This window comes from Xenopus tropicalis, chromosome 4 (genome assembly GCF_000004195.4).
Source record: "Xenopus tropicalis strain Nigerian chromosome 4, UCB_Xtro_10.0, whole genome shotgun sequence".
Taxonomy (NCBI): Eukaryota; Metazoa; Chordata; class Amphibia; order Anura; family Pipidae; genus Xenopus; species Xenopus tropicalis.
Window position 1 is genome coordinate 147,710,042 of NC_030680.2, and position 11,019 is coordinate 147,721,060.

Consider the following 11,019-nt stretch of genomic DNA (forward strand, 5'->3'; position numbering starts at 1 on the left):
ATGCACCTGGCCTCTGTTCTGCTTTAGGACAATATGTCCCTTCATATAAAGCCCACAGGCCTGCACCCTTATAGGAGTTAGAGAAGTCCCTGCAACAGAAATGTTATCACTCATCTCTTTATATTTCTGTTAGATCAGTAAAAATCCATGTACTGTCCCTTTAAATCATTGTCAATCATCAGGAGCCGTCTTAGGGGTTTTATTAGGAGAAATAGTTTAAGAACAATCTGAATTATTCCATTCATTTATATTAAATACAATAAGGGTAGGAGTTTATTGCAGACTCCTGAAGCCAATACGTAACTCCCCGGCAGCGCTGATTGGCTGTGTAATGGGAGTGGGCGGAGCCATATTCTCCTAATTCCCCTCATTCTATGGGATCGATTTCTAGAGGTTTTTTACTCCCTGACAAATTCCTGCGTATTTCCCAATTGGAGCTTTTTACCTTATTAACTCCGTCACCTCTGCGTTTCTCAGGGCCGAGGCGCCAAAACCTGCGTTAGTTACAATCACCATACGGGTCCCAGCACAGCCCTTTATTAAACAGGAATAGAAGCTTCCATCAAACAGAGCGTTCCTGCTGGATTAGCCTGGATGTCATTGCAGCTCCCTTGTGACCCCTAGAGGCGAGACACCGACATTAATTGGAGCAGAAATAAGCACAAGTGCCTCTCTGGTGCCTCTGTGTCTGTAATGGGTTAATGAGGCCTGGGGGCTAACGAGTAAACTGTGATACTGACACTGCAGTATTGCGGCAATAGTGTTGTACATAAGGAGGGATTCAGCAGGATCTCCTGGGGCCTTGCACCTTACCCAGTCTAATTAATAATTATATATATGTGTATACAGAGAGATACCATAAAACTATGGCACATAGGGATTCCCCTGTACTAAGCACAATTCAGCAGGAACAGCCCCCTAAGTTTGCCCATAGCCTGTACAGAGAGATACCATAAAACTATGGCACATAGGGATTCCCCTGTACTAAGCACAATTCAGCAGGAACAGCCCCCTAAGTTTGCTCATAGCCTGTACAGAGAGATACCATAAAACTATGGCACATAGGGATTCCCCTGTACTAAGCACAATTCAGCAGGAACAGCCCCCTAAGTTTGCCCATAGCCTGTACAGAGAGATACCATAAAACTATGGCACATAGGGATTCCCCTGTACTAAGCACAATTCAGCAGGAACAGCCCCCTAAGTTTGCTCATAGCCTGTACAGAGAGATACCATAAAACTATGGCACATAGGGATTCCCCTGTACTAAGCACAATTCAGCAGGAACAGTCCCCTAAGTTTGCCCATAGCCTGTACAGAGAGATACCATAAAACTATGGCACATAGGGATTCCCCTGTACTAAGCACAATTCAGCAGGAACAGCCCCCTAAGTTTGCCCATAGCCTGTACAGAGAGATACCATAAAACTATGGCACATAGGGATTCCCCTGTACTAAGCACAATTCAGCAGGAACAACATTAGAATAAACAATGCAGCGGGTCCGGCCGGGCCAAGGACAAGACTGTGACAGAATGTTATACAGATAGCTAGAATCTCAGCCATAAAGCAGGGCAGGACTGCTGCTTACAATGGGGGGGATCAGATAGGATCTGTGCCACTGTGACAGAATGCTCTGTTATACAGATAGCTAGAATCTCAGCCATAAAGCAGGGCAGGACTGCTGCTTACAATGGGGGGATCAGATAGGATCTGTGCCACTGTGACAGAATGCTCTGTTATACAGATAGCTAGAATCTCAGCCATAAAGCAGGGCAGGACTGCTGCTTACAATGGGGGGATCAGATAGGATCTGTACCACTGTGACAGAATGCTCTGTTATACAGATAGCTAGAATCTCAGCCATAAAGCAGGGCAGGACTGCTGCTTACAATGGGGGGATCAGATAGGATCTGTGCCACTGTGACAGAATGCTCTGTTATACAGATAGCTAGAATCTCAGCCATAAAGCAGGGCAGGACTGCTGCTTACAATGGGGGGATCAGATAGGATCTGTACCACTGTGACAGAATGCTCTGTTATACAGATAGCTAGAATCTCAGCCATAAAGCAGGGCAGGACTGCTGCTTACAATGGGGGGATCAGATAGGATCTGTACCACTGTGACAGAATGCTCTGTTATACAGATAGCTAGAATCTCAGCCATAAAGCAGGGCAGGACTGCTGCTTACAATGGGCCACTGTGACAGAATGCTCTGTTATACAGATAGCTAGAATCTCAGCCATAAAGCAGGGCAGGACTGCTGCTTACAATGGGGGGATCAGATAGGATCTGTGCCACTGTGACAGAATGCTCTGTTATACAGATAGCTAGAATCTCAGCCATAAAGCAGGGCAGGACTGCTGCTTACAATGGGGGGATCAGATAGGATCTGTGCCACTGTGACAGAATGCTCTGTTATACAGATAGCTAGAATCTCAGCCATAAAGCAGGGCAGGACTGCTGCTTACAATGGGGGGATCAGATAGGATCTGTGCCACTGTGACAGAATGCTCTGTTATACAGATAGCTAGAATCTCAGCCATAAAGCAGGGCAGGACTGCTGCTTACAATGGGGGGGATCAGATAGGATCTGTGCCACTGTGACAGAATGCTCTGTTATACAGATAGCTAGAATCTCAGCCATAAAGCAGGGCAGGACTGCTGCTTACAATGGGGGGATCAGATAGGATCTGTGCCACTGTGACAGAATGCTCTGTTATACAGATAGCTAGAATCTCAGCCATAAAGCAGGGCAGGACTGCTGCAGTGGGTATCAGATGATACGGAGGCCATGGTTCCAGCTGATACAAGGAGTAGTAGTTACTGGGCTGTGCCTCTCAGTGAGTATAATACAGAGGCCAGGGAACGTATTCATTAGACGGACACGGCGCTGAGGCCCAGCATGTGTTTGTGTTGTTTTTGGCAGAACCCAGAGCAGCACATTATCTGATCCAACCTCATAAAAGGATTTGGGGGTTTGAGTCGCTCCCCCGTTCTGGCACAGACAGAGCCGATTGGCCGCTGAGCGCTGGTCGCACTCATTCCAGCTGGAGGCTCTGCTACCGCGCAGCCTTTAATTCATGCGAATAGGCGCCGTCGCTCGGGATTATGGGATAAAGAGACGAACGAGTTGCTATTTCAAAAAACTGAAATCCTCTCCCTACGGAGCGAGGGGTCTGTATTGTGGGAAATGTTCATTATCTACTGATATTATAACAGATTAACCCCTGTATGTAATAAAAGGCACCAAGTAGCCCATAGCAACCAATAAGATGTTTGTGTTTAAACAGGTGACCAGTAAATGGTACCTGCTGATTGGTTGCTATGGGTTACTACTCCTGGGCAAACTTGGTGCCTTTTATTACATAACCCCCGTGCCATGGGATGTGTAGAGTTGTCTCAATGGCAATCTGGGTCAGGACTGGGACGCCTGTGGCCCTCAACATTGGCCCCTACTGGGAGCTCTGCACCCATATAGAGGCACCCACGGGTTACCCCCTCTCATTCTTAGTCATGTGTCTGCCCAGTTGTTTTTTGGCAGCGATGAGTAAGGTGTAACAGTGCTATTAACAGTCTGTCAGCCATGACAGCTCCAGCAGGAACTTCTACTCTATGTAATATACAGCATCAGTCTTGGAGACAGTGACCCCTACAGGTCGTTTGTATAAATAACACATGTCCCAATGGGAAACTGTCATTAACTAAGTGCAGGGCACTTTCGCCAGCTCTCATGTTTGCTCAGTTTGTTCCTCTCTCCTCCTCCCTTCTCCTCTCTCCCCCTCCCTTCTCCCTCTCCCCTCCCCCTCCCTTCTCCTCTCTCCCTCCCTTCCCCCTCTCCCCTCCCCCTCCCTTCTCCTCTCTCCCCCTCCCTTCTCCCTCTCCCCTCCCTTCTCCTCTCTCCCCCTCCCTTCTCCCTCTCCCCTCCCTTCTCCCCCTCCCTTCTCCCTCTCCCCTCCCTTCTCCCCCTCCCTTCTCCCTCTCCCCTCCCCCTCTCTTCTCCCTCTCCCCTCCCCCTCCCTTCTCCTCTCTCCCCCTCCCTTCTCCTCTCTCTCCCTCCCTTCTCCATCTCCCTTCTCCTCTCTCCCCCTCCCTTCTCCTTCTCCCCCTCCCATCAGAATTTGCTGGGGGCATCACATTCCAAGTCCTGGTACAAAACCGACATTCTGATGGATCACAAGGTACAACACGGGGTCGCATGTGAATGAGCCCCTTGCGCTGCTTTGTACCCCCCCCCCCTTATTTGTATCGATCACATGACTCCTATCATTTACAGTTAATATTGATATCACTTTATTCCCAGGGATTGGATTCATGTGTTCAGCCCCCCCATCGGCCCCACCAGCTATATTCCAGACAAGAGTAGGAGGGGCCAGTGCAAGCTTAACCAATCGGGCGCGAGTTCCTGTACTGAAGGTAAGAAAGGAATGTAAAGGTGAACCACTCATTTCAAGTACAGAGATCCGAATTACAGAAAGATCCCTTATCCGGAATCCCCAGGTCCTGAGCATTCTGGGTAACAGGTCCCATACCTGTACTGAAACTCAAACTCATTTTTGGTTTGTGTTAATGTATTGCACATATATTTGACTTTAAATGTTTTAGAAAATGGCTAAAATGATTGATGTTTCAGAAACTCCACTGCCTGGTATTTATTTAGTGCAGAAAACCTGAATATTAGTATTAATTAGTATATTCATTTATGTAAAAACTCGCCACCCAAAAGCTCGATACAGAAGCCAATGGGAGTTGCCCCGGGCAAAGTCCAGCCGTATTTTCGAACAACGAGTTTATCTATTAATAAATACGTTATTCCCACGGGGATTACTCTGCAAAGTGTCAGTGTAGGATTGTGGGTTCGTGTTGGGATTAGTGCCGGGACTCATTATTGATCTGTAACCGACCCCGTAGCAACAGCTTCTATGGCAGATGTGACCTCACTTTCTGCTTGATGATTTCCCACGCCCCCTAAGCTTAGCTCCGCCCCAGCAGCCCACTGAGCATGTGCAGTGCCACTGACACACAAAAGATGCCTAATAAGGAGATGGGAAGCTGCTGGGACCTGGATCATTCCTGCTATAGGGCTGCTAGCCAGATTCTATGTTATGGTTTAGTTCTCTTACAAAGCACCTAAAAGCTACCAAATATGCACAGTATAAACAGATATTGTCTATTTTTTATTATTATATATATATATATATGTGTGTATGTGGGTTTTTTTTTTAAGGTGACGATGGTTTGGGTGAAGAAGAGGAGGATGAAGTTCTTACCCTGCTGTATGATCCCTGTCTGAACTGTTACTTTGACCCTGAGACTGGGAAATACTATGAACTGGCCTAGGGGGCAATAGGGAGGGAACCGGATGGGGGTACAGTATGGGCTATGGGGGTACAGTGTGGGCAATGGGGGTACAGTATGGGCAGTGGGGTACAGTATGGGCAATGGGGGAACTTGGGGGACAGAATTCATTCACAGAATGTCCCCTCTTGGCCCCTGATTATGTACCAAGTGTTAATGTGTTCCAGCAATCCCTACCGACCAATTAGCTTTGAGTACTCTTGTTACACTAATGAAAGCAGATGAATGATTGGTTGTTATGGATTACAGAAGCCTAAAACATGTGGAGCTATGTTAGCAAATTCCCTTCAATGCCAGAGGCTGCAGTGCAGTAAGAATAAGGCCCCTGAGGGTTGTGTGTAAATCTGGGGTGTTCATTGGGCCCAGTCAGCCCTTAGTAAGTTCCGTCCCCGATATCCCCACCTACGGGTGAGCAATATCGGGCGAATGAAGGCTAATTCGGTCGTTTGGCCCTGGGGCCAAACAATCTAATTATAGTGGTGCTAATGGGCACAGTCAGTTCGGAGACCGCATCAATGAGACACCGCGGTTTCCCGATCCGACAAAATCTTTTAACCTGCCCGATCGTATCTGCCCAATTTCAGGCCAGATGTCGGTTGGGCAGGCCCCTTGTTGCTGCCCCTACACGGGCCGATAAGCTGGCGAATTGGTCTAAGGGCCCGTGTATGGGGACCTTTAGGTGGGTAGGGCAGCTGCCTGGGCACAGGACTTACTGGGGCAGTGATAAAGGAATAAAGGGCATTTGCCCCACTTTCTGCTCTTTCATAGGTGGTTTGGCCACTGGGGCAAATGCCCTTTCCCCCGGCCCTGGCTAGCTGGGCTAATCTAATTAAGACGTGGGCCGCTAAGGTTTTCAACCCTGGGTTATTATTATTATTATTATATAAGGGGTCATTTAAGACCTGGAAAGAAAGGTGCAAAGTACAAATAATTGGTGTAACCCAGCAGGGCTTTACTGTGCCCTCTGCCTCTCAGATTGGATGAACTGCTTTAGGTCTCTGTGCCCCATGTTGGCGCATAAAGCCCTGCAGTGGTGCCCGTCAGTATAGCGCTGTGCCCCATGTTGGCGCATAAAGCCCTGCGGTGGTGCCCATCAGTATAGCGCTGTGCCCCATGTTGGCGCATAAAGCCCTGCGGTGGTGCCCGTCAGTATAGCTCTGTGCCCCATGTTGGCGCATAAAGCCCTGCGGTGGTGCCCATCAGTATAGCTCTGTGCCCCATGTTGGCGCATAAAGCCCTGCGGTGGTGCCCATCAGTATAGCGCTGTGCCCCATGTTGGCGCATAAAGCCCTGCGGTGGTGCCCATCAGTACAGCTCTGTGCCCCATGTTGGCGCATAAAGCCCTGCGGTGGTGCCCGTCAGTATAGCTCTGTGCCCCATGTTGGCGCATAAAGCCCTGCGGTGGTGCCCATCAGTATAGCGCTGTGCCCCATGTTGGCGCATAACCGTCAGTATAGCACTGTGCCCCATGTTGGCGCATAAAGCCCTGCGGTGGTGCCCGTCAGTATAGCGCTGTGCCCCATGTTGGCGCATAAAGCCCTGCGGTGGTGTCCGTCAGTACAGCTCTGTGCCCCATGTTGGCGCATAAAGCCCTGCGGTGGTGCCCGTCAGTATAGCTCTGTGCCCCATGTTGGCGCATAAAGCCCTGCGGTGGTGCCCGTCAGTATAGCTCTGTGCCCCATGTTGGCGCATAAAGCCCTGCGGTGGTGCCCGTCAGTACAGCTCTGTGCCCCATGTTGGCGCATAAAGCCCTGCGGTGGTGCCCGTCAGTATAGCTCTGTGCCCCATGTTGGCGCATAAAGCCCTGCGGTGGTGCCCATCAGTATAGCTCTGTGCCCCATGTTGGCGCATAAAGCCCTGCGGTGGTGCCCATCAGTATAGCGCTGTGCCCCATGTTGGCGCATAAAGCCCTGCGGTGGTGCCCATCAGTACAGCCCTGTTGCATTCAGTGGCGCAGTGCTGATGGGTGCCAGCAGGGGGAGACATGTAAGTGCCATCCCTCCCATAACTTGCATTGGAATTATTATTGGCCGGCATGTCGGCCTGAGTTATGTTAATCTTTTCTTGTAAAGTTTTCAATAAACATAAATAAAACCCCAAGGTGCATGTCTGTGACTGAGCCCCGTGATGTTCGCACTTGTTCCCTGGTTTATTGCTGGGAATGAGAGTTTGTACTCCCAGCTCATTTGCACATAGATTGCATTGCCGGGAAATGGCACCGCCCAGGGGGGAGGGGCTCTGCATATAATTAGGTACAGAGACGTGTAATTGGGCGTCATCCACCCACTACTTACCCACTCACTACTAACCCACTCACTACTCACCCACTCACTACTCACCCACTCACTACTTACCCACTCACTACTTACCCACTCACTACTCACCCACTCACTACTCACCCACTCACTACTTACCCACTCACTACTAACCCACTCACTACTCACCCACTCACTACTCACCCACTCACTACTCACTCACTCACTACTCACCCACTCACTACTTACCCACTCACTACTTACCCACTCACTACTAACCCACTCACTGCTTACCCACTCACTACTAACCCACTCACTGCTCACCCACTCACTGCTCACCCACTCACTGCTTACCCACTCACTGCTCACCCACTCACTGCTCACCCACTCACTACTAACCCACTCACTACTCACCCACTCACTGCTTACCCACTCACTACTTACCCACTCACTACTAACCCACTCACTACTCACCCACTCACTGCTTACCCACTCACTGCTTACCCACTCACTGCTTACCCACTCACTGCTTACCCACTCACTACTCACCCGCTCACTACTCACCCACTCACTGCTTACCCACTCACTACTCACCCACTCACTACTCACCCACTCACTGCTTACCCACTCACTACTTACCCACTCACTACTCACCCACTCACTACTCACCCACTCACTGCTTACCCACTCACTGCTTACCCACTCACTGCTTACCCACTCACTACTCACCCGCTCACTACTCACCCACTCACTGCTTACCCACTCACTGCTTACCCACTCACTACTCACCCACTCACTACTCACCCACTCACTGCTTACCCACTCACTACTCACCCACTCACTACTTACCCACTCAGGAGCTTAGTGATGTCATTATTTAGGGGTGGTGTTTAGTGATTATTTAGAGGCGCTAGGTAGTGATTACTTATTTAGGGGTGGTTCTTAGTGATTATTTATGGGAGGTGCTTACTGATTCACTATTTAGGGGCGGGGCTAAGTGATGTCATTATTTAGAGCCACTGCTTAGCGATGTCATTATTAATATAGTTTAATTGGTAACGAGATGTTGGGCAGGCAGATGCCAGGTACTGTTGGGCACAGAGTGTTGGGCACAGAGATGTGGATATCAGTCAGTCCATCTGCCCATGTTGGCCGGTGCATGGCCCATTACCAGGTTAGGGTGTGGTTAGACCACCTTTTGTCCTGGCCCTGTAAACCCATGAGAACCAATCAGCAATTAGTAATTACAGGTTATAGGGCGGGGCCTGTTCTTCCCTGGGGTACTGTACAAACATATCCCATAATTCCCTGCCATTAACCCTCAGCCAATGACAGCGGCTCCCTCGCCCCCTACCCACGTGCCTTTTGCGCCCCAGCAGCACAGAGAAGCCGTTTGGGTCTGATCGGCGCTACGGCTAAAGTGCTTTATATAATCCTGTTACTCCAAAGTCATCACCATAGCAATGAGCTACTCAAGGGCTTATTTAACGATTATTGCTAAACAGTAATGGAGGCGACGGCGCCGTGTAAAACCCGCCTTGTGGAGTTCAGCCATTGTACCCTAATAGCGCGGCGCTGCGCAACCTTTGTACTCCCTGAGCAGCCGGGCTTTTAATTAACTTTCTCCTGCCTGACGCTCTTGTAAAGTCCACAGGGGTCGTATTACCAAGTGGCAATTAGCCTCCCGAGATCCAACTGCCATTAAATATTGTGCTTGCGGCATCGCTCGCAATACTCACCCCCCCGCCGTCCCCACCGGATTAAAGCGCCGGCTCAGCTCCAAGCAAGTTCTTAAAGAAAAAGCCAAAATAAGAGAAATTTTCATTCCCCTGGTAAAGTCAGATTTTGTTCTAAACAAGCAGGGCAGGCAGTAACCCTTCCAACACTTTCCCCTGTCTCTGCCCCTATATATTAGGTACCTACCTAGTGCTACCAACCCCTATTTCTGTAGGGAAATGAGAGCAGGGCAGGCAGTAACCCTTCCAACACTTTCCCCTGTCTCTGCCCCTATATATTAGGTACCTACCTAGTGCTACCAACCCCTATTTCTGTAGGGAAATGAGAGCAGGGAAGGCAGTAACCCTTCCAACACTTTCCCCTGTCTCTGCCCCTATATATTAGGTACCTACCTAGTGCTACCAACCCCTATTTCTGTAGGGAAATGAGAGCAGGGCAGGCAGTAACCCTTCCAACACTTTCCCCTGTCTCTGTCCCTATATATTAGGTACCTACCTAGTGCTACCAACCCCTATTTCTGTAGGGAAATGAGAGCAGGGCAGGCAGTAACCCTTCCAACACTTTCCCCTGTCTCTGTCCCTATATATTAGGTACCTACCTAGTGCTACCAACCCCTATTTCTGTAGGGAAATGAGAGCAGAGCAGGCAGTAACCCTTCCAACACTTTCCCCTGTCTCTGCCCCTATATATTAGGTACCTACCTAGTGCTACCAACCCCTATTTCTGTAGGGAAATGAGAGCAGGGCAGGCAGTAACCCTTCCAACACTTTCCCCTGTCTCTGCCCCTATATATTAGGTACCTACCTAGTGCTACCAACCCCTATTTCTGTAGGGAAATGAGAGCAGGGCAGGCAGTAACCCTTCCAACACTTTCCCCTGTCTCTGCCCCTATATATTAGGTACCTACCTAGTGCTACCAACCCCTATTTCTGTAGGGAAATGAGAGCAGGGAAGGCAGTAACCCTTCCAACACTTTCCCCTGTCTCTGCCCCTATATATTAGGTACCTACCTAGTGCTACCAACCCCTATTTCTGTAGGGAAATGAGAGCAGGGCAGGCAGTAACCCTTCCAACACTTTCCCCTGTCTCTGTCCCTATATATTAGGTACCTACCTAGTGCTACCAACCCCTATTTCTGTAGGGAAATGAGAGCAGGGCAGGCAGTAACCCTTCCAACACTTTCCCCTGTCTCTGTCCCTATATATTAGGTACCTACCTAGTGCTACCAACCCCTATTTCTGTAGGGAAATGAGAGCAGAGCAGGCAGTAACCCTTCCAACACTTTCCCCTGTCTCTGCCCCTATATATTAGGTACCTACCTAGTGCTACCAACCCCTATTTCTGTAGGGAAATGAGAGCAGGGCAGGCAGTAACCCTTCCAACACTTTCCCCTGTCTCTGCCCCTATATATTAGGTACCTACCTAGTGCTACCAACCCCTATTTCTGTAGGGAAATGAGAGCAGGGCAGGCAGTAACCCTTCCAACACTTTCCCCTGTCTCTGCCCCTATATATTAGGTACCTACCTAGTGCTACCAACCCCTATTTCTGTAGGGAAATGAGAGCAGGGCAGGCAGTAACCCTTCCAACACTTTCCCCTGTCTCTGCCCCTATATATTAGGTACCTACCTAGTGCTACCAACCCCTATTTCTGTAGGGAAATGAGAGCA

The 11,019-nt window shown here is 49.4% G+C and overlaps 1 protein-coding gene across 1 annotated transcript in view; it reads left to right on the forward strand.

Moving 5' to 3' along the window:
• c3orf67 (chromosome 3 open reading frame 67) overlaps positions 1-7,458 on the forward strand; it is a 157,930-nt gene extending 150,472 nt beyond the window's left edge. Inside the window, exons 17-18 of the mRNA XM_002935046.5 lie at positions 4,304-4,416; positions 5,228-7,458. Coding sequence (XP_002935092.3) covers positions 4,304-4,416; positions 5,228-5,340 — 226 coding nt within the window. The 3' untranslated portion in view covers positions 5,341-7,458. The remainder of the gene's footprint in view (positions 1-4,303; positions 4,417-5,227) is intronic.
• Positions 7,459-11,019: the final 3,561 nt, after the last annotated feature.